Source organism: Alligator mississippiensis, chromosome 2 (genome assembly GCF_030867095.1).
Source record: "Alligator mississippiensis isolate rAllMis1 chromosome 2, rAllMis1, whole genome shotgun sequence".
NCBI lineage: Eukaryota > Metazoa > Chordata > Crocodylia > Alligatoridae > Alligator > Alligator mississippiensis.
The window spans coordinates 253471861-253499342 of record NC_081825.1 but is presented as its reverse complement, the minus strand read 5'-3'; the positions used below and the strand labels follow the sequence as shown (position 1 = coordinate 253499342).

Below are 27482 nucleotides of genomic sequence, written 5' to 3'. Positions count from 1 at the left end.
GATTTAGATTGGACATTAGGAAGAACTTCTTCACAGTTTGAGTGGCCAAGGTCTGGAACGGGCTCCCAAGGGAGGTGGTGCTCTCCCCTACCCTGGGGGTCTTCAAGAGGAGGTTAGATGAGTATCTAGCTGGGGTCATCTAGACCCAGCACTCTTTCCTGCTTATGCAGGGGGTCGGACTTGATGATCTATTGAGGTCCCTTCCGACCCTAACATCTATGAATCTATGACACTGTTTTTCCATAGCATGGGCAGGTGGTGCCTCCTGATACTAGGGGGGCACCAGCAGCCAATTGCTGACTGGAGTGGGGGAGGGAATAAAAAAAACCAGAAGTGCTAGTGGCAAACGGGAAGTGCCACCAGTGCTTCTCTCAGCACCCCCACAATCTCGGGGGGGAGGGGGTGCCACTGGCCGTTGACCCCAACTCGCTGGCTGGTTGAGGCCAATCTCAGGGGTGGCATGTGCCCTGCTACACGCCGCCTATGCTCTGTAGCAACACACTATGGCAATGTAGTGTCTGTGGACACAAACTGCAGCTTTATAAAGCTTTGCTACGGTGACAGTGGCTAAAAATAACCATGCACCGCTGGCATGGCACAGTACAATCTGTTACTGCACCATCATTTAGTACCTAGTTTTGGAAGTACTAAATCACAGTGCAGTAACCATGGCAACTTAGGAACATGTGTAGATGCACCCTTTGAGAACTGAAAACTACCTGGTTTTAAAATAACAGTAATAAAATCCAAGGAAAGTATTTCCTGTTGTTTAATGTCTTGATGCTGGATGTCTTTAACTTTAGCCCATGACACTTTAGTTTTGTCTTTATTTTGTCTCATAGGAAGTGTTTCGGTTCTCCCTACTATCCTGTATCTAATTATTGGAGTCCTCAGAGAAACTGCTGTGAAATTGCCTGATGGCCAGTTACCTGTGACAGTTACTGCATCTTTGCAAGCTCTTAAGGGGCTTTTGTCTTCTCCTATGGCTCGAGCAGAGAAGAGCAAAACTGCTTGGACTGATCTTCTCCGTAGTGCTTTAGTCACGGTGCTTGACTCTTGGGATCCAGGTAACCAAAATGTAGAGGTGGAGAGTAAAACGGATATTTGTTGAGATTAAATATGAACGACTTTAGGAGATTCAGCAGGTAATCATGGAAGAAGGTGAATAATTTAAGATCTCTTAACATCCGGCCAACAGAGGTCGTCCCTGCACATCCCAAGTTTGGTGTGAGAGAGTCGTGTCTTTGTTTTGTGCACCAGTGCTGTTGCTAAGAATTAAAGCAGCCCCCTAACCTTAAGCGGCCCTTCCTTTGAGTGAATCCCCACTCAGTGGTAAATAGTCTTCTGATTTGGGGAAAAACTTGTGAGATGAATGAGCCTCAGAGGAACTCTACAAATTGAGCGGCCTATCAACTGTAACAGATTTAAACACAGCTATTTTTCACCTTTTTCCATCTATATCAGTTATTTATATTTTTGCCATATTTAATCAGAGCACAGTTTATATTTAAAGGCTTGTTTAAGTGTCTTTTCCTGTAATGAAGCCATAATGCTGAGTCAGATACTATGATCCAGTAAACATAGGACTGTGATTTCACTGCAAGATCAAGCATAAGAGGAGGCTGGCTTGCCTGGTAGCTCTGAAAAAGCTTGTCTGAAATACTAACACTGAAATAATGTCTGAAATAATAATAAGAGTGGGGAAAAAAAGACTGACCAAGTTAAAATCTATTTTGTATGTTTTTCTTTCAAGTCTATTCCTATACAATGCTCCCCTTTTAAGATTTTACAGTTCACAGCTGGCTGGAAAACAAAGCAACAAAGAATGTTTGAACTATTTCTTCTGTTGTTTTGTAATACAACCCAGGAGAACTATAAAACACAACTGCCTATGTAAGTAGGAGGCTTTAATCACAGAATCATGAGACCCATTAGATCACTGGGTCAAATTCCTTGCCTAGGCAGGATTTTTCCTTAGCTGACTTGCATGTTTTGCCCATGTCACTTCTAAATGTTCAAAGGCATGGAGCTTTCACTTCCTATGGCAGACCAATATATATAAAAAAACCAAAATATATATATATTGTGCCTTAGGCCATATGTGGCCCATGGGGCTCCTTGGCCTGGAAGCAGCCCAGGGCATGTAGCAGCAGCAACTGAAACAGCCCTAGGTCTGTCATGGGGCTCCAGCTCTCACCACATGCCCCATGCCAGAGACAGGGCTACTGCCACTGCCGCCACATGCCCCATACCTAGAGTTAGCATATTTTCAGTTCCAAAAAGAGGACACCTGTTGCATGGCAGGGAGCCTGGGAGGGGAGCAATATGATTGTGCGGGGCAGTGATATGCTGGTGCCCTGCCCATTCTGGTGCCCCTTACCCCCAAGCCACAGCCTCCTCCTCCCACCCCCACCCCCCAGCCCTGCCAGTGCCCCACACTCCTGACCTGTAGGCCTTGCCCACCACCCCCCACCAGCCCTGCAGACTCTCTCTGCCCCCAGCCAAGCCATACAGTTCCCTGCTGCCCCCAAAGGGCCTCCCTGCCCCCTTCCCCCACTGGAGGGGCAGCCACCTCCATCCTGGCCCTCCCCCACCCCACCCCCCCAACTTACTTGCCTGCAGCTGCAGGGCTGCTCCCACCCCCCTGCCAGGTGCATGCCAGCCCCATGTGTGTGCACCCTGCCTCCAATCACCCACTCCCCCAGCCCCAGGCAGCTCCTTGCTAAGGCAGTCTGGGAAGTGCCGGGAAAAACTTTGGAGCTGAGCTAACCAAAATCCCAGACATTTGATCATATTTTTTAAAACCGCTCCAACAGAAATGGGAGGATCCAAAAGAGAATGTGTCTGGGCAAAACCTGGATGTATGGTAACCCTACCCATACCACAGCAACAGCGTTTGCTCCTGCACAGGGCACACAGCAGCTCTAGCTCAAGCAGGGGGTATGCAGTGATAGTTTCAGTATGGGGTGGCAAATGGGCCGGTGGCTAAGGAGGTAGTGGTGCACGAGTGGCAATGGGCAAAGCACATCAGGGCTGTATCAACTGTCACTTGTCCTCCAGCCACTGGTGGTTGTGTCCACTGAGGCCCAGGGGTCCCAGATTCTGTGGCAGGTCACTATTCCCCCAAACCAAACCCCTCAAATTCTAATTGCCTGCTGGTTGTTTAGCAGGCTAGATAGAGCAGGTCTGGCCCTTGGGCTATATGCTTGATACCCTTGTCCTAAATAATTCTTCTTCCTTGGTGTTGAGTTTTATTTGCAAGATTTTGAAAGATTTGTGCTTTTCCTCTCCTACTTCTGTTACTTGTTTATTACTAACACCTCCTAATCATCCATCTGTTTGGAAAAGAGATCATATTCAGTAGAGTAGGCAGAACAGTCATTTTAAAAAACATGTTTTTAAACATGATCTGTTTGCAGTACCTAGACATTGTCTTGTGAGCATAATAAACAAAATTAATCATACCTCTCAAATATCTGCAGATACTTTGTGCAACTTGTGAGAAAATGTTAATTTAATTCCTTTAAACTTCCTCCTTGTTTTGTTTTAATTTTTCCCTTGAATTCTTTCAGTTGGTCAATTTATTACTAGTAAAAAGGCTTCCAGTACAGAGCATGCAGTTCTGAGTGTGGTCACTCCAAATCTGTATAAACAGAAGACTAGTATCTCTTGGTTTAGCATTGCATTGCTCCTGAGTATGAAGCCTAAGGTTACTATGCCCTTTTTTTGCAACCATACTGCATTGTGAGCTCCTGTCTAACTTGCTACATTATTGCCTCTTCACTGTCTTTTTCCATGTTACTGCTTTTTTATTTCTTTTCTTTTTTTCCTTCCCCTTGAACATTTTGGAGTCTTTATTCTTGATTTACACCTGAGAAACAATATTATGCCAATATTTTTCCAAGCTACTTGCCATTCAATTTTTCTGGCAGTATTCTTCAGCTGTCTTTTGATAGGGTTTTTTTCCCCCCCTGAGTGGTAACCACAACGACTACCTGTTTAACATTTCTTACAATTTTTTATCAGGCTGCCACTCTCTGTTTCAAATCAATGGAAGTGTTAAGTAAGGCTGGACTTTCCAACTTCCTCTTGGCACCATATTTCAAATTTATATATTGTTATTCCGCATTCCCTTAGGTTTAACCTGTTTTCAGGATGAAAGCATTTGTCTCCAGGACAGTTTGAGTTAATTTTGAGAATGGAATTTCATGATGCAGGATCAAATAATTTATATCTAAAACACTGTATTACCTCATTCACTAATCTTGTATTTCAAATAATGCCATTGTTTGGTAAGTTCTAACATTAAAAAGATTTTGTTTCTCATAAAACCACTGAGTTCTGTTTTAAACTTACATAATGTGGTTTTTTTCAAGTTTTTAATATTAAATTTGCCGTTCTTCAGTGCAACTTTAACAAAATTACTAATGGTTTTTAAGATCCTCTGAAAGCAATTGAAACACTAAATATAACAGGAAAATATTTCCTTAATATAAATTAATACACTTGTAGCATTGTCTAATTGCATTCAAACACATTATGGAACAATCATATCAAAATATGTTTATGGTTACCAAGAGATTACTATTACTTTTAGATCGTTTCATACCATTTGAGTATTTCAGTATTACTTGCAGTAGAATGAGAATTTAACTGTTTTTTCATCTGTAGTAGATGGAGTTCTCCAAGAATTTAATGAAGTTGGCCTGCTTACTGCCATTACAGTATTTATTTTGTCTACAAGTCCAGAAGTTACTGCCATAGAGTGCCTTCAAAAGCGTTGTATTGAGAAGTTTAAGTTAGCACTTGATTCAAAAGATCCTGTAGTAAGTACTACTCTAGAAAGAAAAATATTCCAAATAGACTAAAGTCCTTTTGCCACATTTTCTTTTAGCTTCTTTCACTGATCCTAAGTGTTGATTCCAAAGAATTCATTGCAGTTCTGCTCTCTTTTTGAAGAAACATTTGAAGCTTGTTAGCAAGAGCTAATGGCTTCACCCTATATATTATTTTTAAGTTGCTATTAATTAAAATATTATTTTAACAAATTATATTTTTCTGTGTTAATATTTCTACACCTGATAAATGAGACTTAGACCAGGGCTGCCCAACTTCAAAGTGGCCAGGGGCCACATGCCCCATGGGCCAAACCAGCAGGAGTTGCACACTGGGGACAGCACTAGCAGGGACTGTGGGCCTCCCAGGCTGGATGCCCCATGCATGTACACAGGTGGTGGTTCCTTACCCTTCCCTCCCTCCCTCTCCTCCTCCTGTACTGGGCAGACAATGCCCTACCCCCATGCATAGTATGTGGAGACCTTCCTGCATTTTGCTGCACTGGTGTAGTATGGGTGGGCACTCCCTCATGTGGCACTCCACCACCTCACCTTCAACTCCTTGGCTTCCCTGTGGCACTTCACTGCATGGGTGCTCTGGGCCCCTGGCTCCCCTGGAACTGCAGACATGGTTGTGCCTTGCCATCCCACCCCCAGGGCATGCAGCAGAAGCTGAGGGAGGGACAGGGAGTCCTAAGCTGTTGCTTTAGCTGGAGCAACAGGAACAGCAGCAGTCAGGTGGAGGTGTTAACATCTCATGGGCTGCCAGTTGGCCAGCCCTGACTTAGACTTTGGCCAAGTCTACAATACAAAATGTCTAATGCTCTATTGGTTAACTATATGAAATTATGACATAGGTATGCTGGCAAATTTCTGATCTTCTAGGTCAGGTAATCAAAAAAAGGCTTTTGTCAACTTAGTTTATGTTTAGGTATGTAATGAAGCAGAAAAATCCCTTGTTATTATCAGAAGCTGTGTCTTGACTAGAGGGCTTTGCCAGCCTAGCTATAGTTTCTGAGGCTTTATGCTGTAGACTTCGATAAGTGGAGGAGATAATAGTTTTGTTTTGCAGACACTTCTGTACTTTTATTTGTGCAGTTACTTGAAATGTTATGACAATATACCACCCAAATCAGCTGCTTTTATTTTTCATGACCTGAGAGACATAGAAAATCTGATTTATTTTTTATTTATTTTTTTTTTTTTACACTGTGGAAGCACAGGACTGCCAAAGCAGTTAGGACTTTATTATCACACTGAATGCGCATGTCTAAAAATGTTTTAAAAGCAGGCTGCGAGATCACAGTCATGCCCAGCTTCTGGGTCCCAGCATCAAGAGGCACACTGCAGGGACCCAGCATCTGTAGCTGTGGGACTCTGGGTCCCAGGACTGCCAGCACCAGCTGGGAGCCTCATGGCAGACTCTTCTACAGCCATCTTTTAACATTAGTACACATTTTTGAGGTCTAACTTTATAGCTGGTTGGAGCTTTTTATGGCATGAGAGGTATTTTGTGCACGTAACTGGTTTCAAGGTAACTACACAATTCACCTGTAATTTTTTAGAATTACCTAATTAATTAATGAGCCTAATTTTTCTTCAGAAATGTACATTTAAACAGCAGTTAGGCATAGTCTCTCCCCAAAAGTGTCATTCTTCATTATGCTTCCTAAAACAATATGCAGACATTTTTATTTGTAAGTTAAAAGAAGAAAGAAGTGTGGTCTTGGGTTTGTTACTAGCAAAGTATTTTTGAGAGGTTTTTCTGTCATAATTGAACTTATCAAGTACATTTTTCAGTTAACTATATGAGTCTTTTGCCACGTGCATTTCCAAGCTGTTGGGTGTACTTTTTAAAATTTGTCTTCCAAGTTGTGTTGAGTTCTAAAGTGTTTTCGCATGGAGTTTTATGCATAACTTTGTTTCATGTAAATGTAGACTTTTTCCTCCCCCTCAGGTACAGCTTAAGTGCTACCAGCTGCTGCATTCCATCTTTCAGCATCCAAGCAGAGCTATCTCACATCCTTACATTCATTCTTTGGCATCATCCATTGTGGGGAAATTGCAGGAAACAGAGAAAACAAAACCAGAGAATTTTGCTGAACTTCAAGTAGTTCAAGAAGGAATAAAGGTCGTAACAGCTCTTACAACTATGGCAGAGGAAGAGCATCGTAAGTCCTTTCATTCAAATACCTGTTAACATCTGAAGGCACGGTGATGCTGAACAGTTGCTTTGGATAATTGAGCAAAACAAGACTGATAACAAAAACAATAGAAATGATCAAATAAATTAATTAATTTTATTAATTATCATTAGTTACTCTGAAAGCAAGAGTTCTTGTGGGTGATATATTTTATTGGACCAACTGAATGGTTGGTATGTGTGGTATTATAGTACCTTTCCTCAGACCTCTTAGACAGCAAACAGAGATGAACTAAATAGCAGATGAAACAAATGTAGGATCCTTGTTAAGTAGGTTCCTTATTACCTGTGAAGTGTGGGGGTTAAGGAGTATCAAGAAGATTAAAATGGATCTTGAAGTCACTGTCTGTGTTGTGTCCCTGGTCCTTAATATCCAATAAGCTAATGAATTTCTGTACCCACTTTCCCTTGCAAAGGTGTTGGGGAGATTGCCTTTGAGCACTAGAACTTTAAGGTCAGATAGAGAGTGATTTTTTTTTCTGTGAAAAATATTCTTGTATCTGTCATTTTGTTACTGTATCATTTACTGTTCATCTTAAATAATGAGAGGTTTTTTTTAAGATCAGTAATACTTATTAGTATTTGGAAACTTGGTTAAAAGATTGTTTAAGTGTTGTTTTCAATCTTTGTAGGTACTCATTTAGTGGCCTGTCTCCTGCCCCTTCTTATTTCCTTTCTTATGGATGAGAATGAACTGGTATTAGCCACAAACTCAGCAAGAAATCTACACGAGTTTGCACTGCAAAATTTGATGCAGATTGGTCCACAATATTCATCAGTTTTTAAAAAACTAATGGCTTCTTCTCCAACTATGAAAGCCAGACTTGAATCAGCTGTAAAAGGCAATCAGGAAAGCATCAAAGTCAAGACAACATCTAAACATGTGAAGAATCCTGGGAAAAGTTCAAGCATTCAGCTAAAGACAAATTTTCTTTAAAGTCACTTATTTAAATCTTATGCACTTCGATGCTGCAAAAAAATCCCTTTTCATTTCTAGTAGGGAAGGGCTGCTTTCAATTTTAGCTCAGTTCAAATTTAAAAGCCAGCTAATTTTTTTTTTTTAATTAAATTCTTTACAGATTGCTTTCCATTTAATATAATAGACTTTTGAAACTCATCTGACCACTGTGTAAACCTTATCAAAGGTTACATAATTTGTATCTTTGCATTAGTAAACTACCAGGAATGCACCTTACTTGCAGATTTGGGTTAACATAGAAAAAAATAAAGACCTTTAACACAGCTATGTTTAGGAGCCACATCCTTAGTCATTAAATAAAAGATTTTTTTGTTTTAAACAAGTATGATCAATAACAAGTTAATATGACTGTTGATTTTTTTTAAATTTAACTGGGTTCATAATTTACCTGCAGTTCATAATCTATTCTAATTACTGTTTTAACATACTGCATCATTAACCAAATATATTAAATATCCTTACAATCCTTAAATAAAATTATTGAGCTTTAAAATCCAGCTACATTTAAAGTAATATTCATAGCTTTAATTACATTCTATTGGACCCTTGTGCTGGCCGAGGTTTAACAAATGCCGTCATACTGCAGCTTCACAATGTTCTATCACTGAGGTCCCAATCTGCAGTGGTTTACACAGTGAGACTTTACACAGTGCTTTAGTATGCACACATGCAAGTGTTGGCTGGCTGAGTGCCTTGCTGCTTTATTAGTCTCACTTTTCAGGATATATCTTTGTTCTAATTTGATATTGTGCTAGGCAGACAATTAATGCTTACATAGCTTGTCCTGAATAGGACAGCAGTTTTGATGCACTGTGCCTCTGATTCAGACGTCTTATTTATCTGGATACATTTGTTTCATGATCTTTAAATGATCAGTTATATATACCTGACTCACCTTAATATGCAGTCTTCAAGGAGGGATGGAAAGGTTTGAAGTCAACATATCTTGTGTCAAAAAAATACAACAAACTCATAATAAAGTAAAGAGTACAATATTGCAATTTTTATCAAGGAACATATTTTAATATAAAAAAGTCTAACTATTGAAATTCCAATGGCTACAAAGTATTTTCTACATGCATTGCCGTCTCCCTTTTTGCCAGTATTACTATAAACCAAATGCTATCAACGTGAGATTAGTATTTCCTTGTTAAAAATTAAACAAAAAAAATAAAAACATTGGCAGGACTGAGAAACGCACTGTGACTCAGGTAGTGTATAATGTACTGTATTTTATTATAAGTTTTGTATATAAATACAATTGTAAATTGTACAGAATTAACCATTTGACCAAAATTCTAACAATGCATTTTTCTAATTTACATAAATAAAGCTAATTTTCTTCATTTAATGTTGTTTTTAGTCATTTTGCCTGGGAAAAGAACCAGCTTTTGTGTAGATCTTTAAAAATTGAGACTGTGTTATCCCTGGGGGCCCTATCAGTGTCTTTCTAGGCACATTTACAATAACAATGGAAAATGTAGTCAGTAAGATAGTAAACCTCCCTGTAAGTAGGTGTTAAACTTCCCTGTAAGTGAGTGTACAAGCCTTCCATGCCCCGTCAGAGGAAGCCTTCTAGATGTATATGGAATGGCATGAGTATAGTTATTAGTTGGTCTTGAAGTTAAAGGTCAAAGAAAGTAATTGTTAATTTTGGTTTGTAATTGGCTTAATCAAGGACTTGGCCTGTAATGCTAAACAAGATAAGGTCCTCAAAGACCTCAGAATTACAGCAATGGAATCTGTCTTTTTCAGGATAGTGGATGTGTCTACACATGATGCTACATCACTGTAGCAGTGTGCTATGATGACATAATGTCCATGGGTAAAACCATGACGTCACAGCTACATTGCTGTAATGACATGCTCCCTCAGTATAGTGCATTGCTATGGCAACGTAGCAGCTAAAAATAACCTTGCGCCATGCACACAGCACAGTACCTTTTGGAAGTACTAAATGACAGCACAGTAACAACAGCACCATAGGGGTATGTGTAGATTTGCCCATAGTAATTGAATATAGTTCAATTACGTTTAACAAGTTTTCTGCCAAACAAATTGGATTGAATCAAAAAAGGAACTCAATGTCCATCCTTCTCTTGCTTCACCCAGCTTCATAACTGAGAAGCACTACTCTTCCTCCCCCCCTGCATCCTCTCCACACACTCTAACCCAGAAGTAAAAGAAAAGACTGAAGAAATGGCACTAACTTCTAATATCTATGTTTAAAAAAATGATTTATTTCATTCTAACAATTTTCTTATCCATTTGGACTTTAGAAAAGCCTGTGTCCTAAGCTTGCATATGCATATTACACTTAAAATCATACTTTAAATTGAAGCAAACAAGATTACAAAAGATAGCTGATATAGCTTTGCATTAATTCCTCTGTTTCCTACTTTTTTCTTCTTGCTTGACCTGAAAAAGTTGAACATGTTTGAAAATATGTTTCAGTGCTCAGTTCTTGGGCACACTCATGAATCTGTTTTCAACACTTGTGCCCAAGTGACAACATTCCCAGGCAGGCAGTTGTGCTTACTTGTTTAGTCACTTTATTTGGAGATATACTCCTTGTAAGCACTTCACCTTGATGTCAATCTCTGGGTTTGGTTTTTGTTTGTTTGTTTTCTTGGGGGGTGGTTTCCAGTAGGGGAATAGAAACATACTCATCTAATAAAATGGCAACTTTGCAGTATTTAAATCCATTATTCCTTTTTTACCTGAGCAGTGAACCAGTATTTGGGGTCCTGCAGAAGATTTTAGTTGTGAAGACAGTTGGGCGATTGAACCAGGAATCCTTTGATGCAGTTCTTTTCAGTCACAAAATCCTGTTTCCAGGAATACAGCAGAGATCAAATAAAAAGAATCAGGTTTTGGGGGTTTTTTTGCTTATAGCTACAGGCCTTTTTCTAGCCATTACTTGGTCAAATTTTTCTTTCATACTTTTTTTTTTTTATCAAGGTCACACTAAAAGCACTTTTTGCCTGTTCCTGGTGCTTCCTTGATGTCTCTCTCTCAACTTCCCTGACACTTTTACAGGCACAGAGAACTGTGATAAAATAATACCCTGTAAAACTTACAAATAATTTGCCAAGGTATTGACAGATGGCAATTATACTTGCTTGAAGTCCCACATGCTGAAATCATTCATTGTGCAATTTTGGCAATAAAGTTGCCATTAAGTGTATGCAAAGCTTACAGGGCTCTGCACTTGTGCAAATAATTTTCATAATTTGTTGAGCTATTTTGTATGTGATCTAGTACTGGTTTGTTATGTTTAAAAGTGTGCCAGGTGACTACAAATTGAAAAGACAATATAAGCTACAATAGTCAGTAATACTTATAGATATTTAGGGAGTGGGACAGTATCTACCACTAGTTAAGATTATTTGGTGTACAAGAAGTATAGTAGTCTTGTAGGTAAGAATGTACTAATTGGAAATTTGTAGGAATCTCCTCACCAACAATGCCACAAGAAAGCTGATGTGAGTCGTTGGGCATGGGAAGAACTGAATGAGTGCAGCAGGCACTTTGGTAACTATTGTTTGGTAGCAGTAGTGGTAACCCATTGGGCAGTAGTCCAAAGTAAACAGGCAGATAATTCAGTAAAATATGATTCAATGGAATTCAACCCAGTGTCAAGTTCTGCAAAGTTTGGGCATGTATGGTAATAATCCCTTTCAGATATGTGAACAACTGGCTTAACCTGGCTGAAATCCCATCAGAAAATCTATCCCTAATTTAGAATCTTGAATAAAAACTTGTTTGGCAAGGATACTTCCCACATCCTGAAATTGAGCTTTATATTAGTAATAAATCAAGTTATGGGCTTTCTAATAAAAGGCTTTTAGCCTACAAGTTGTCGTGTGCCCTGCTGTCTGTAAAACAGTCAATGCACTTTAAGCAAGTATAAATTACTAGCAAGCTACCTAAAGATTTTCTCCACTGGTTGGAACATGGCACCTGAAGGGAAATAAGAAAATTGAAGAAAAAATTATGCAAAGGCCTATAGACAGCAAATAGTATGTACTGATCAATCAGCTTACTGAGGTATTTGATGTAATCTTGGTGTATATTGTCATCTACTACTGTACAGTGTCATAAACCACTGGTAGACTGATGATGATGTAACTTTTAGTGCTAGTTAGCCTTCTGTCTTCCCTGCATGCTCTCTTGGTTTGCTCCCATGAGTCCAGGGGAGGAAGGGAGAGTCTAACACTTAGTCAATAGGTGCAAAGAAGGGGGAGCAGTGGGATGCCCAAACTACCATGTTCAGTTTCCCTGAATGAAGGTGGTTGAGGCTGAGGAGTCAGTGGCTACTTTTAAGCTATCTGTTTCATTTCTCTTTCTTTGGAGCTGCTACCTTTCCAGGCTGCATCTTCCTTAGTCCCACTGGAGCAAACTAGAATAGTAGCCCAGAACCTTTCTGGGGATGTCTACACTGCTAAGTATCCACAGCCCAAAGGCAGGTAGCCAGTCTCCCATATCTATATTATTTCATCTAACATGCATCAAGACTTGGGTGGGTTAACTGTTCAGGTGTTATGCAAGGATTTGTGGGACATATCCTACATTTCTTTGTGCCATTTAGAACAGAGCCCTTCTAGGAACTGACTGGTGGTACATTGTAGAATACCTTCTCGTCTTAAAGGACAGAATTTATTTTAGGCTACTGTTGCAGCTTTGTTGTCTCTGTACACTGCTTGGTTTGGGGCATTTGTAGTGATGATCTGAACAGTAGACCACAGGGACCACAGGGGTCTGCTTATTTATGATAGAGTAGTTCAAAAAGATGCTGGAAGGCCTGTCAAGCATTACAGAAATGTTCAGGGGTGTAGAGGAAGCACATCGGACAACCTGATACAGGATACGACTGCTGACTTGTTCCCAGCCACCCACCAAGATTTCTAAATAAGGGAAACAGTGTAGCATAGTATCTCTAGAACATCTCCATGAGGAAACAGACCTTTGTGGACCGGCATAAGGAGGCTTGCTCCACCCCTCCAGTGCTACAGTTCATGACACAAGGAGCCCGTATTGCTATGGATGCAGGTTGCTATTCCTGGCTACCTCAAATTGTTTCAGGTCCTTAGCTAACCTGTTTGGTGTTGGAAAGTCAACTGTTGGGCAACAGGTGACTGTGCTGTTTGGGAATTGTTTATCCATGCACAGCTGTCATCAGAAGTACCCGAAATAGCAGTTGGCTTTCCAAATTGCACAATGGTGCACACATGCCCTAGTTTGCTCTCTTGAAGGAGCCAGCAAAAATGTAAATAGCAAATATGTAAATATGCTAATCCCCAGGTTTTGCTGGGACCACATGGCTGGGTCCATCAATGTGGGAAGTACTGACAGGACACAACACTCAGAGAGGGATCATTTGCTTGCTTGGACAAGCTGGGACTTTCCTCCCTCTATGTGACTTCACTGTCAACAGAAAACAGGTGCCTGCTGTTATTTTAGAGGAGTGCTGCCTATCCTTGCCTGTCATGAAGCTTGTACCCAGATGGCATGGTATTATACAGAAAGAGAGGGATCTTATTCTCTTTCCCATCTGCCTAGATACTCCTGGCGATTGAGGGATAAGGTAGAGCAGCAGCTTTGAAAATCCAGGCCAGAAAACTGCTGTCATAGCTAATAACCCAAGACTTTATGGTGCAGGCTGTTCCCTACTGGCTGCTCTTCTAATCTGCAGACAATAAAGTCCCAATTTTGCCCCTTTGCATCTGACCTGTATTCAGCATACCTGAGAGAAGATAGTGTGCTGTGCAGGTGAAAAGAGGCTGGCTCCTGGGCAGACTGTGCAAACCATAGTGAGAAAAAAGTCATGTGGGTGCAGCTGCTAAAATTATAGTGCTAGTAGTGGTATTTCTGAGGGAGCATTTTTTCAAATCAAGCAGGGCTTTGAGGCTATGAGAGAGAGTGAGAGAGAGAGAAAAGTGATCTTAAAGAGACGAGAAGAAAAAGTGGGGAACTGGCAAACAGACAGTAATAGTTGGTCCTCCAGGCATGGAAAGAAAGATGGCAGGGAAGAGAAAATGACAATTGAATCAGTGGGGCTTTATCTTATCCATGTATGATATACTTACAGCCTCCCAAGTTACTGCTTTAGAAGAAAATCTGTCTACTTCAAATCAATTCTCCCAAGAAATAGGCAAGTTTATTTCATGTCCCCACTACAGGTATGTTCTGAAGTTGTTATTGCTCAGTGTAGTTACTAAGCTTCACCACTTTATAAGGCAAGCTACCTTAATATATTAAAGTTTTGCTTTGGAGAATACTAGATTTGGATTTTGGTAACCCCCATCCTACTCCATAGAATGTGAGAATTCTGCAGTGCTGCTAGTTGAGCTGGTTGGAATTTTTTAGCAAATATTCATCCAAAATGTAGTTTCAGTTGACCTGAGCCTATTAGTGAATTTAGATTAACCTGATAGTTCCAGCCAAAAATAAAGTACAAACTAGAGTCAAATTATCTCCTTTTTGCCTAACAGTATATTGCTTATACCACCCAGCCAGGATATGGGAGGGATGAGGATTCCTCCTTTGCCTGGTGAGAGCATGAACACACATTTCCTCCCTTTCAAGCATGTGTCCTAACTTATCATGGGATGCAGCAGTGCTGCCCAACTTCAGAGTGATGGAGGGCTGTGGCTGCACACCACAAGGTGCACCTGTGCAGGACACAGACCTACTGGGGTGTGGATCATGTGGATCTGCCACTGTGCTGCATTGCCCCCTCCCCCTTGCCTGCTTTGCAGGGAACCCAGGCCCCCCAAATCCTGAGTTTCTTAGGACCCATAGCCACACCACCTCCCAGGGGTGGAGCAGGAAGCTGAAGTTAGTGGAGGGAGAAGGAGCCTGGAGACCTCTGCAGAAGCAGTCTCTGTGGTGGGGGGAGAATGTGGCCCAGGAGCGATCCAGGGAGCCATAAATTAACTCCTTGGGGATGCATTCAGTCCATGGGCCACCAGTTGGACAGCACTGGTAGACAGTATGTTTGTCAGGCCAACTCATGTATGTAGAAAGAAAGACTTGAGAATCAGTGATGCAAGGATAAACATCTAGGAAAGTGTGTGGGATAGGTAAAAAGACCTAGAGAACCAAGGAAACCTGAAGTATTCCAGCATGGATGTGTGTCTTTGGGTGAGAAGAAAGTTCCCAGAAAAATATTTTGGAATATGTTTATTATATTCCAGTTAATGAAGCAGTACTAATAGGTACCTGCTCCAATCTCTGACATCTTTACAACAAAGTAAAGCATTCACACACAGGAAGCCATGTTCAAATAAACGGAAACAGAGTGCTCAAATTGACCTGGTTAGCTTGTGGTGGTGGCTGTATTACGATAATAGAGGTAATGCCTAGCTCTTACAAAGGCAGTATTATCCCCATTTGCAAATGGGGAAAGAGGCAGGGATAGGCAAGATGATTTGTCCAAGGTCATTGAGTCTGCTAGAGCACTGTAGACCAACCTTTTTTGCACGTATGTTACAAATTAGCCCCATGCTCTCTCCAAGTGCCACTCTGATCCCTTTCTTCTACCCTATCTGCTGCTTTGCTTTCTGCTTCCTGCCCTGTGCTCCCTGCTTGATCTCTTGCTCTGCATGCTGCTCCCTGCCCTATCTGCAGTTGTGCTCCCTGTCCCCTCACTGATCTTCTGTGCGCCACACCCACGGAGGCTGCCTGTGCCCCTTGTGGCATGTAAGTCATGGATTGGCCACCCCTGGGTTAGAGGACTAGAATTAAGAACAGAGACCAAATTTCAGTTCTGTTGACTGAGCTATGCTGCCTCATACAGGTTGGTAGCAGACTGGAAAGCTATGAAGTGTTTGATAAATTATTTAAAATATGCTAATTTGTCAACATTTCCCTAATTTCTTTATACAATTAGCTGTGTTTGTTTTGTTTAGTGTTGTTGATTACTCACTGATTTGGAGGTAAACAATAAGTCTTTCAGCAATTAGCATAAATTAAGGGAGCTTTTACTTGGCTTCGTACTTCATACCCTGTTTGTCACATCATGTAATATAATGAGGAAACAAGCTGATGTGTTTGTTACACAGAGAAAATGCACTAGCATTAATATTCTGCAACATGCATCTGTACCTGTTGGTGGAAGTGGTTAAGCCTCAAGTTGGTCCCATTCTATGTGGTCTTCAAGGACGCCATCAGAACTGTCACTGCAATTGTGGAAATTTAAGAGGAATGTAGCATCTGTCTCTGCTCATCAGAAAGATAACATACTGCAAGCACTATCAACAGAAAGGGCAAACCACTTTAAAATATCTTCCCGTTTCAGTGTCATGCAAGCTGATTTCTTTTTCAGTAGATTTTGTGTATTCTGATTACCAATTATTTGGCACAAAATTATATTTTGATGACAATACCCTAGTTACTCACATAACACGTGCATCTTTTCCCCAAAGATTAGTCTGCCAAAAATGGGATGTGTATCTTAAGCAGAGAAGCTGATTTTCTACACGGAATAGCAGCATGGAAATCCTGCTTTTCCTTCTCTTCTCTCTAGCACCTGCATGAAGAGAGGAAAGAGTCTAGCAAGGGCATATCCAATGTAGGGGTGGAATGGTGCGGTTGCACCCTATTTTGATTCCTGCTCTACCCAAAGTTTAACACCAACTGCCCAGTAGAAGCAGTGGCATTTCTACCCAGGCAGAGCTGAGAGAGTCAACTGACTCTCTCTGTTTTAATAGTCTTGATATTCCACCAATCAAGCTATCATTTTTTCAGCTATGTTGCTGTGTGTTAGCTATTTCTGTTTTCTCTTCTCCTGTTTCACAACCCTGCATGTCTTTAGCTTTTTTCAAAAACCTAGATGTGCCCATAGAGTCCAGTCTTCAGCACAGCTACAGGTGACTGAGCAGCCAAGGGCTGTTAACATTTCAGCTGTGAAAGGGTTATAGCAGTAGCTTTTGACTAAGCAGGTAAGGGAAAGTGAGTTGAAGATGAGGCTTTGTGTCTGTCCTACGTGGCCACAATTTTTTTTCTTTCATTCTGCCTTTCCAAAAACAGGTTGTATTTTTGGGGGGGGCCATGTGCTATGCAAAAAAATATGGTAAAAAGAGTTGCATAATTATGTAAAGAGACTATGATACGCAGACTGAGCTGCACAAGATTTTTCTAATCTTGTTCATTGACTTGGAATTTCACTATGAAATAACTGCTGCAAGAATATGTCCAAATAGACTGAGGTCTCTCTCTCCATATCTTTAATACATTGGTATCAAATTGTAAAATGCATCCATCAGTCATCCCTAGGGTAATATTTCCCTTTCTTACCTTACATAATATGTAAATATTTTCTCTGTGGCAGAGAGGTTTACAAGTTTTCTGGCTTTGGGCAACACTTCATTCGCACTAAGTTCAGTGTGAGTAAAGGCATTCAGCATCTCACAAGAAGAGATCCATTATAAAAGTAAGGTCATTGTGACAGGAAAGATCTCTTGAGATACCCACAGGTTGAAATCCAAAGTCACTTCCTTTTCCTGAGGGACTTTCTGAATTTATCCACACAAAGTGTTCAACCTAGGACATCCCCAGGATACTATCCATGTTGAGTGGTACTTGAGTTTCATTACGATCACTTTCTTTTGACTTCTCTCGTAACCTTTAAGAATCCTTAATTCTTTTCTTCCCATCCAAGATTTGCATGTAGGTTGTCCCGTAAAATTATTCACAATTAAAGCTAAGGTTTCAATATTCAAATACAATGCATCTGCTAACAAAATTGTGGTAATCATTAAGTTAGGGAAATTGTATTATAAAAGTCAGGATAGCTAGCAACATTATCACATACATGACAAATGTTAAGGCTTTCATCTAAGGCATAAAGAGTAAATCTAGGTTGTTGGGTTTTTTTAAAGCCAACTATAGGATATAATGCAACAAAAGGAAGTGGATTCAAGGTTGAGGTTATTACATTCTAATGACCATGTTCTGTTCTGTTAACCTAGGTTGTAGGTGAGGCCTTGCCCCTAAATAAATGGAGTAGTTTACACTACTGTAAATGAGAAAAGATTTGGCCTTCAGCTATTAAATGATGCCACTACTGGCTTAATTTATCCAGATTTCTCATTTTAAAGATATTTACTACTTCCTTAATTATCCAAAAGAGTAAATAGATGATGTCAGTGGAAATATACACTTGTATAAAGTTTAAACAGCAGTGTCAAAGTCTACGGGAGCAGAGCCTATATTGCTTTATGCATTTTTAGCTGTGAGAGAAATGAAATTAAGGATTTGGTACCAGCTGTAAACTATCTATGCGGATTAGGAAAAATGACTACAGTATTTTTTCTGTGTTAGGGATTATAACAAGATGGCTGGTTCTAAGACCTCAAATAGGAAGGGAAAGCTCTTCTGCTTACCTCACCATCTAGAGGGAGCTAGAACATAACATAAAGGTACCAAACAGATGCAGCTGACTCATTATAGACCTTGAGTTGCAAGCATTTATGCACATGCTTATTTTTACTACCACGAGAAGACTCAGTGTCTGGGATCAAGGCAAACAGTAATCTCAAGTGTGTTTGCAGGATTAGGGCCTATGTCACGTGCAATTTAACTCCACTACCTGCAAGTGAAGTATGTATGTATATAGTTAGGAAGGACACAGATAAGCTTTTGGGTATTAATATAGCTTTCCTCAGGTCTCTGAGGGGGAAAAAAAAGCAAACAGAGCAGATAAATTGCAGGTAGAACAAAGACTTGCAGAACTTCATACTTAAATAAAAACAGGATATAAGAGAGATTATCAGGTAGCTAATAGGCAAGAGAAATAAAGTAAAAGAATAACCTGGTAAGTGGAAGAGCAAGACCATTCAAGACGTTAAGGGAAGTTTGTAAGTTTTAAACATGGTTGTTCCTTAACTGGCGAACAAAGTTTGATTTGAGGGACAAGGTTAAGAATGTGCCTGGATATCTGTGAAGCATTGACAATACAAACCAATGTGCCAGGTGTCTCTTCTTCTGGAACAGAAAAAAATGCAAACAAAGAAGGCATTTGGAAAATGTGTAGAAGAGTAGTTTAAGTGGTGATCAAGCACTGCTTTCCTTCTTTTTCAGGATTTTCAACAATTAAATCTAAGGAACAGATTTTTCAGATTTGTTGTTTGCCATACAAGCAAATAATATGGCTTTCTTAGCAATGTGACAGGGCTTCAGCAAGATGGACTGCCATTCTTCAGGAGAGATTTTCTCAATACTTTGCAAGAAGACATTTGTCCTTCAGGAAAATGCTGGTCATCTGGTTAGGAAAATGGATATCCAATAGCAAGCAGCTATGATAATAAAGTGCTCTCTAAAAGTCAAAGTATCTCAATTTCTTTTAAAATATGTGAGGTCCAGTACTTCAGACTCTAGAAGATTTTCCCAAGTCAGTTCCACGTTGCATCCAATATTAGGTTAAGTCACCTTTGTTAATCATTATGTAAAAAATACTGTATTTACTCAAATCCAAGATGAGGATTTCTCTTCAACCGAATGTAGGGGAAAGCCTCCTCTTAGATTCAAGTACCAGCCCAAGGCAGGCAACAGCTCAGCTGAACCACTGCCTGTCCCAGGTTGGGGTGGCTCATGCCAGGAGAGGGGACTTGCAGTGGGAGGAGTGCAGTAGAGACTGCATGGTAGTGGGGGACACACAGAGGAGACTGCACAGCATGCCTGCCCTGCCCCCATCACCTACTCTCACATCTGGCTCCAAACTCTCTAGCCCTGACTGGGGCAGGTCCAGAGCTGCCACTATTTCTTCTACCTGGCTGGGCTAGTCCAGGGCTCAGGCAGGGCAACCGCTGCTGCCTGACCCAGAGCCAGAACTGCCCAGAAGGTAAGCTGCAGGGGATCAGGGGGTGGGGGGCAGGCACTGGGAGGGTCCAGGCAGCAGAAGGAAAGTGGGTTGTGGGCAGACAGGCACAGTGGGGCAAGGGGCAGGAAGCAGGTGGCAGTGGGGTAGGGGCAAGTAGGAAAACAGGCATAGGGGGACAAGGGGTAGGAGGGCCAGGGGCAGGCATTAGGGGCACCAGTGGAAGACGGGATAGGCTGAAGAGAAATAGGTGCAGGCATGGTAGGGGGCAAGAGGCAGAAAGCTGGCCCCTCATCCCTACTACTGCTTTCCTTGTGGTGGGGTGGGGACAACTTTTAGATGATATACATAAAAAACACAACCAATTTCTCATTTTCCATGTATAGAATCTAATTACTGGGAGTTTGTCTTAAATTCAGAGTTGTCTTGAATTTGGGTAAATAGGATAATATTTAAATACCAAATAACCTGAAAAATAAAACTATTCCACTGAAGGATGATTGTGATTGAATGCCATTGGTAGCCAGTCCAGGATCACTTGAAATTCTCAGTTTTTGTCATGTACAAGTCCAAGAGGATTCCATCCATTAGAAACTGAAATGGGCTCATCCAACTTACTATCAATTCACTTACTATCAGTTTCTTCTCTGGTAAAGGAGAGAGTACAGTAACTTTGTCAAATAATTACTCTCTAAGTTAAAATGTATGAACGATTGGTGCCTCCTGAGACTGGGGGGGCACCATTTGTAGGCGGCAGCAGGGTCCTCCCACAGACGGTGTTGGCCGTGGAGTGGCGGGGGGCAGGGTGAGTGGGGACCGCCCACAGACACCGGCGGCCACATTGACAGCAAGCAGGGAGCGGGGGGATGGTGAGCAGAGACTGCCCGCAGAAGCTCGTGGTGACTTTGGCGGTGGCCAATCTCAGGGGGGGCACATACCTCCTGTGCCCCGCCACGCATCACCTATGTTAGAATGTAATAGAACATTTTTATTACAACAAATCATCAAGCAATTCCAAAATAGTTTAAGTAGGATTTTGTATTACATTACTGTTCTTTTTAAATGAGACAATGAAAGAGGGAAAGTAAGAAAAAAATATGGGACAGCTGCAAGAAATATTCCAAACATTAAAACTCCAAATTTAAATACTTTGTACCATGACAGTGAGGAAACGTGAATGCTAAAACTGAAAGGGAAAAGGCAGATCTTGGACTTGTCCAACTGACACAGTCAGATATTTCTGTGACACCAAGTAGGTTTTGTCCTTTCTAAGTAATGTCACAACTGGATGTACTACTGCCAGTAATTCAGTGAGTGATAGCAGCTGTGGGTAGAGGGGAGGAGGTACTGGATAAGGAAACTTGAGTGAAGATGCATGAGATGGAGTTATTATACTTCTGAAACATTCCTATGATGATTTAATGGAAATGACTAAGGGCATATAAGATGGGTATAAGCTAGCTAGCTTGTTACTTTCTTCCAATTTTGATATGGTAATTGTTGGTCTACAAAACATAATACAAAACTCATGTCCTAGAGAATGTAGAGTAAAAATGTAAGCTGCGCAGAATACTGGATGCGTAGGAAAAAAGCAGAGAGGGGTAACTTAAGTTTTCCATTGTGGTGTTGTTGGTATTGTTCGTGTATTTGCCATATGTGTTCAGTATTCTTCTATTGTTTGGCTTGCAGGTAATTTTGTACAGCTGTTTTAAGTGTTGAAAAAAAGGGAAAAATCGGTTCTTCTCTTAGAACCTTCATACTAGGATCCTCCAGGTCAGACAGTCCTCCAAGGGGTCCTGGAGGCAGACCACATCTTAGCTCTGAGTCTGGATTGTCTCAAGGAAGGACTCTCCAGGATGATGTCTTTCAAAGCTGGAAAATACCAACTACAACAAATTTGAAAGCTGTATTCAAAACAAATCATTTTCAGCTGAACCTTGATATGAAATATAGGCATTTCCTAAAGGAACACCCTCATCCCTTCTAAATGACTTTGCTAGCAAGCAAAAGTATGAAAAAGCCTTGGATTAAATGCAATCTTCTGTACAGAATGCTTTGCGACTTGTTTTTCAATCTGTGCTAAATGCACCTTCATTCCCTGAAAGGCTCTGTTTATGTCTAACCTAACATCTTCAGGATTTTTGGATTCCTTCAGAAGAGCAATAGTACCACTTTCTATCAGAGGAGATAGATTGTGGTGACCTAAGTGATGGAGGTCTGGTTAGTTCACAGAGACTGAAAAGGATGCATTCAAAACATGACAGGCTCTAAAATCTCTGGGACAAGGATACAGCAAATAGGCAAAAATGCTTTCAATAAGATGTGGAGGCTAAATCCTGGGTCCTGGCTCAAGCTCTACATATTGTTTATACCAGTGGTTCTCGGTTCTCAAACTATGTGGTGGGCCTCCCTGATGAGGCACAGCATCGTGTCAAGGGATGCTCAAGCTCTGAGTCTTTGTTTTTTGAGGAGAGGTTGGATGAGTTGAAAAGCAAGTTATATATTTTAAATGTATTATATTTTAAAATAACTAAAAATAATGCAAAAAGCTTGTGTTTAATGTACTAATGTTGCTTAGCAACTGTGACATGTCAGATGTATGTTGCATCGTTTTTTGTAAGCAAACTTGCAAAACTCAGCAGTGTGCTTAGTGAGAAACAGCTTAAAGAAGATATGGATTGTTTTGCAACAAAGGGAGAAAAGCATACAACCCAAGCTGAAGCCCAGCAGCAGAGGTTCCAGCAAAACACAAAGGTTGAAAAGATGACAATGTTTATTTAAAACTTGGTTTTTACATGGAGTGGGTCCAGCGATGCACTGAGGCCTCAACATGTTGTATATGCTGAAGTCCTGGCAAACAACAGTATGTGGCCCTGCAAGCTACACCAGCATCTTGAAACAAGACACCCTACCTTAGTATCTAAACCCATGGATGTTTTTCAGAGGAAGCTCAATGGGTTAACAGGACAAGAAAAGCTGTTGAAGTGTACAGCACTGTTAACATGGAGGCTACTGAGCATTGGCAACTCATAGAGGGTGCATGCAGGTGCACATGCACCCCCTGAGCTTGGCAGTGCACCCCCTGCAAAAAGTGCTGCCCGCACGGCCAGCAGCGTCTGTGTGTGGTCCCCAATCACCATTGGCGGCCACTGACACTGCCAGTGGCGTCTGGAGGCAGTGCTCACCACTCCCTCCTCCACCAACAGCACTTCAGCCACCTGCGAGAGCTCACCGCTTGCCACTGCCACGCTCCCACCACCAAGAGCACCGCCACCGACTGCTGGAGCTCACCATGCCCTGCCAGCCTCCGGGGCCACGTGGCATTCATGCTACTGAGGCTTCTTACCATGTGGCTTTGCACATTGACAAAGCAGGCAAGGATCACAACATATGTGAAAAGCAACTACTTCCAGCTGCAAAGGATATGTGTTCAGTTATGATAAAGCAGAACGCAGTGCAACAACTAGATGCGATCCTGCTTTCAAATGACAGTTTCACACCAGACTGCAGAGATGGCCACTGATGTAAAAGAGCAGTTCTTAGCAAGTGTTCATCAGAGCCCATATTATTCCATTTAGACACGTGAGTCTACAGATATATCAAATGCTGCACAACTACTGGTGTATATTTGTTTTGCTACAGCAACTGAATTAAAGGAGTAATTTCTGTTTTGCTGTCCTCTCCCCACACGAGCAATCGGTGAAATGCTTTTAAAACTGTTAAATACTTTGTCCAAGTTCCAGGCCTTAACTGGGGACATTATTTTGGAATTTTCAGTAATGGAGCAGGGTCTATGACAGGATAGCCTAGCAGGCTTGTAACTTGGAATCATTGCGGCTAGGGACAGAAGTTATACATAAACCAGTTTAAATGATCAGAAACTGACTTAAACCTGTAACAGAACAGAAGTTCATTGCATATAAAACAGTTTCAAAATGTCTGGAACTGGTTTAAGATAAACCTGCTTGAATGTAGTATCAAACTTAACTAATTTAGGTCAAACCAGTTTATGAAACTTTTGTCCCAGACCACTTCCTGGTTCAAGTTGACTCACAGTCCCACAGCACCCAGGACACTTTGCAGCCAGGGTCTGCTTGGCATGGGCACAGCAGCCCCTGCCAGGCTGCTGCTGGACCAGACGGGGTGGAAGTGTGGGGCAGAGTGTGGGGTGGAGGGGGTGCCAGCATGGGAGGGACTGCCTCCCCTAGGCAAACCCCAGCTGGGGTCTGGGGCCGGGGAGATTTAAACCCCCCTTCCCTGGCTCAGACCACTGGTTCTGGCTGGGGTGTGGCCATTCCTCCTGCTCTACACTCAAGCATGGAGCATGGGGTAGGAGGGGGGCAACAGCCTAGGAGGGACTGTCCCCCCATGGCCCAGAAGCTGCATGCTGGCTGGGCCAGGCCTTTCTGCCCATGAAGGTGGGAGCAAGGCACAATAGGTTATGTTTGGGGGGAGGGTGTACATGTGAGTACCTCACTCCCACCCTCATGGGCAGAAGGGCTGGATGGGACAGTTTGTTGCTGAGCACTGCAGGCTTGATGAAAGTACTTGGTGGCCTGCAATTTGCCCGCTCCTGATATAAAAGAATGTGTCTGTGCCTGGAGCCAGCACTCTGAGCTGGGGAAGGGGGTTAAAACCCCCTTCCTAGGCCATGGACCTCAGCTGGGGTTTGCTTGGAGGGTGGGGGCAGTCTCTCCCAGGCTGTTGTCCCGCCCCCCAACCCTGTGTCCCACTCCCTACTTGAGTGGAGAGCACGGGGTGTGGCCACACCTTCTCCGTTTGAGCAGGGAAGCAGGAAAAGCCTTCCCTTTGGCAGTGGTCGGCAGGCTGGGAGGCATGCTCTAGCACCCCCTGGCTTCTGGTCTGAGCCACTGCAGGCATGTGGCTGCATTTTCTGAAACAAAAGTGAACGTCTGTTCGCTTGCTTCTCAGTTTAATCTCTGTAGTTTGGACTAACATGCAAAGAGCGAATCAATTCACTCTCAGGCTTTTTGACTATCTATACATAGCCTGTATGATCCACAGACAGGCATTGGCTGCTAAGATGTCAGAGGAGCTCAGCAATGTTGTTTCAGTTGCAGTAAAAACTGTAAGCTTTATAAAGTCGTGCCTGGGTAATTCGAGAGTTTCATAGATTTCATAGACATTAGGGCTGGAGGGGACCTTGCAAGATCATTGGGTCCAGCCACCTGCCCAAGGGGTAGGAAGTCAGCAGGGGTCAAATGATCCCAGCAAGGCAGGCATCCAGGTGTTTTTTTTAAGTATCCAGAGTAGGTGCTTGCACCACTTCTGGGGGAGTCTATTCCAGGCCCTGGGGACTTGGACAGTACAGAAGTTTTTCCTTAAGTCCAGCCTAAAATAGTCTTCCAGGAGTTTGTGACCATTGGACCTTGTCTTCCCATGGGGTGTCCTGGTGAACAGATGTTCTCCCAGTTCCTGATGCACACCCCTTATGTACTTATAGGCTGCCACCAAGTCACCTCTGAGCCTATGCTTTTCCAGGCTGAAGAGTCCCATGTCTCTCAGCCTGTCCTCATAAGGTCTGCTCTCTTGTCCTCTAATCATGTGTGGCTCTCCTCTGGACTCTCTCAAGCTTCTCCACATCCTTTCTGAATTGCGGAGCCCAGAACTGGACACAGTATTCCAGCTGTAATCTCACCAAGGCCGAGTAAAGTGGGAGGATGACTTCCTGGGTCTTGCCTGAGATGCATCAGTAGATGCAAGCCAGAGTTTTCTTTGCTTTGCTGGCTGCGACATCGCATTGGTGGCTTATGTTCAACTTATGGTCAATCATGACCCCCCAAGTCTCTTTCAGTCCTGGTGCTAGCGAGTGTGGTACTGCTGAGCCTATAAATGTGGTGTGGGTTTTCCTCCCTAGGTTGAGCACCTTGCATTTCTCAGTATTAAATGCTATCAGGTTTTGATTCACCCACCTTGTAAGTCTTTCAAGTTCAGCCTGGATTGCCAGCCTATCCTGTAGGGTGACCACACTTCCCCATAGTGTGGTGTCATCAGAGAACTTAGCCAGTCCGCTTCGGACACCAGAGCCCAGATCATTTAGAAACACATTGAAGAATACAGGTCCAAGAATGGAGCCCTGGGGGATGCCACTGGTCACCATGTGCCATATTGATTTGGTTCGATCAACTATCACTCTCTGGGTCCATCCACAGAACCAGTTCCTCAGCCATCAGACTGTGAAATTGTTGAGGCGACAATTCCCCAATGTTTCCATGAGGACATCATGGAACACCAGTTCAAAGGCTTTCTTGAAGTCCAAAAATATGATATCCACCTCTTCTTCTTTGTCCAGGTGATGCATTACCTGGTCATAGAAGGAAATGAGATTGGTCAGGCAAGACCTACCCACAACAAAACTGTTGACTGTCTCTCAGAATGTTACCTTCTGTTAGCCTGTTGTTAATGGTTTCCTTGATGATTTTATCCAAGATCTTTCCAGGGAATGAGGTCAAACTGATTGGCCTATATTTCCCTGGATCTTCCTTCCTCCCTTTCTTGAAGATAGACACCACATTGGCCCTCTTCCAATCATCAGGCACCTCACCTGAGTGCCACAAGTTCTCAATATCCTTGCCATTGGCCATGCTATGATGTCAGCCAACTCCTTTAGCACTCTTGGATGCATTCCATCCAGGCTGGCTGATCTGTGGATATCCAGTCTCTCAAGGTATTCCCTCACAAGGTCAACGCCAATGATGGATGCCATTTCCCTGGTGAACCTGCATCCTGTCAGGCAGGATGATCTCCTTGGGCCAATGGAAGACCAACATAGAATAGTCGTTAAGGAGATTGGGTTTTTCCTGGGTGTCAGTTATCAGCTTCCCCACTTGGTTTAGTAAGGGTCCAAGGGTTACCCTTGGTTTTTTTCAACTTTCTACACATCTGAAGAGGGACTTTTTATTGTCCTTAATTTGTGTGGCCAGTTTGAGCTCAGTTTCAGCCTTTGGAATTTTATGCAAAGAGATGGGGGCAAACTTCACACAGTTGTTGCTACATGCAGAAGTCCGATGGCTGCCCAGGAGCAAAGTACTGACAAGACCATGTGAACTACGCAACAAAGTCTGTATTTTTCTTGCTGGTAGTAACTCCCCACTTTTACAGTATTTCAGTGACACTCATTGGGTATCTTTGTTCTTATATCTGGCTGTCATAGTCTCTGAATGTGTTCAGGGATGAGATGCAAATGTGTTCATTGCTATTGATTGGATAGCAGCATTCATTAACAAACTTGAACTGTGGTCTTCATGTGAGCAGCAGGGATCTGTTTCAACAATGGAGGATGTTGTTCAACAGTGCAGTGATCTGTAAGTTGACAGTATCCAGGATATAATTGTTCAGCACTTAGGGGGTCTGCAGGAGCAGTTTTGTGAATACTTTCCTGAAATGGGAAAAACCAAATGTAATCAGTGGATCAGGACCCCATTCACCTTTAAGCCGATCCCCATGGATATGCTGTCCTCAAAAGAAGAGGAAAGCTTTATCAACCTGTTAAGCAACTAGGAATTGCAGGCCAATTTTTCACAAATGCCAGCCACAGACTTTTGGTTATCGGTGGGATCTGAGTTTCCTGAGTTAGCACTCATTCCTTTTTCTTCCAACTACCCATGTCAGTCAGATTTCTCA

The 27482-nt window shown here is 42.1% G+C and overlaps 1 protein-coding gene and 1 long non-coding RNA gene across 7 annotated transcripts in view; one reads left to right on the top strand and one right to left on the bottom strand.

Annotated features, from left to right (window-relative positions):
* HEATR5A (HEAT repeat containing 5A) overlaps window positions 1-9363 on the top strand; it is a 131776-nt gene extending 122413 nt beyond the window's left edge. For all 5 annotated transcript variants that reach the window (XM_059723022.1, XM_019488779.2, XM_006263021.4 and 2 more), the window contains 4 exons: window positions 843-1067; window positions 4672-4826; window positions 6793-7006; window positions 7671-9363. In XM_059723022.1, the coding sequence (XP_059579005.1) occupies window positions 843-1067; window positions 4672-4826; window positions 6793-7006; window positions 7671-7975 (899 nt within the window). In that variant the 3' untranslated portion in view covers window positions 7976-9363. The remainder of the gene's footprint in view (window positions 1-842; window positions 1068-4671; window positions 4827-6792; window positions 7007-7670) is intronic.
* Window positions 9362-27482, bottom strand: part of LOC109283505 (uncharacterized) — a 37447-nt gene continuing 19326 nt past the window's right edge. For both annotated transcript variants that reach the window (XR_009460211.1, XR_009460212.1), the window contains 3 exons: window positions 16421-27237; window positions 16127-16200; window positions 9362-10845 (listed from right to left, as the gene is read on the bottom strand). This is a non-coding gene — a long non-coding RNA (uncharacterized LOC109283505). The remainder of the gene's footprint in view (window positions 10846-16126; window positions 16201-16420; window positions 27238-27482) is intronic.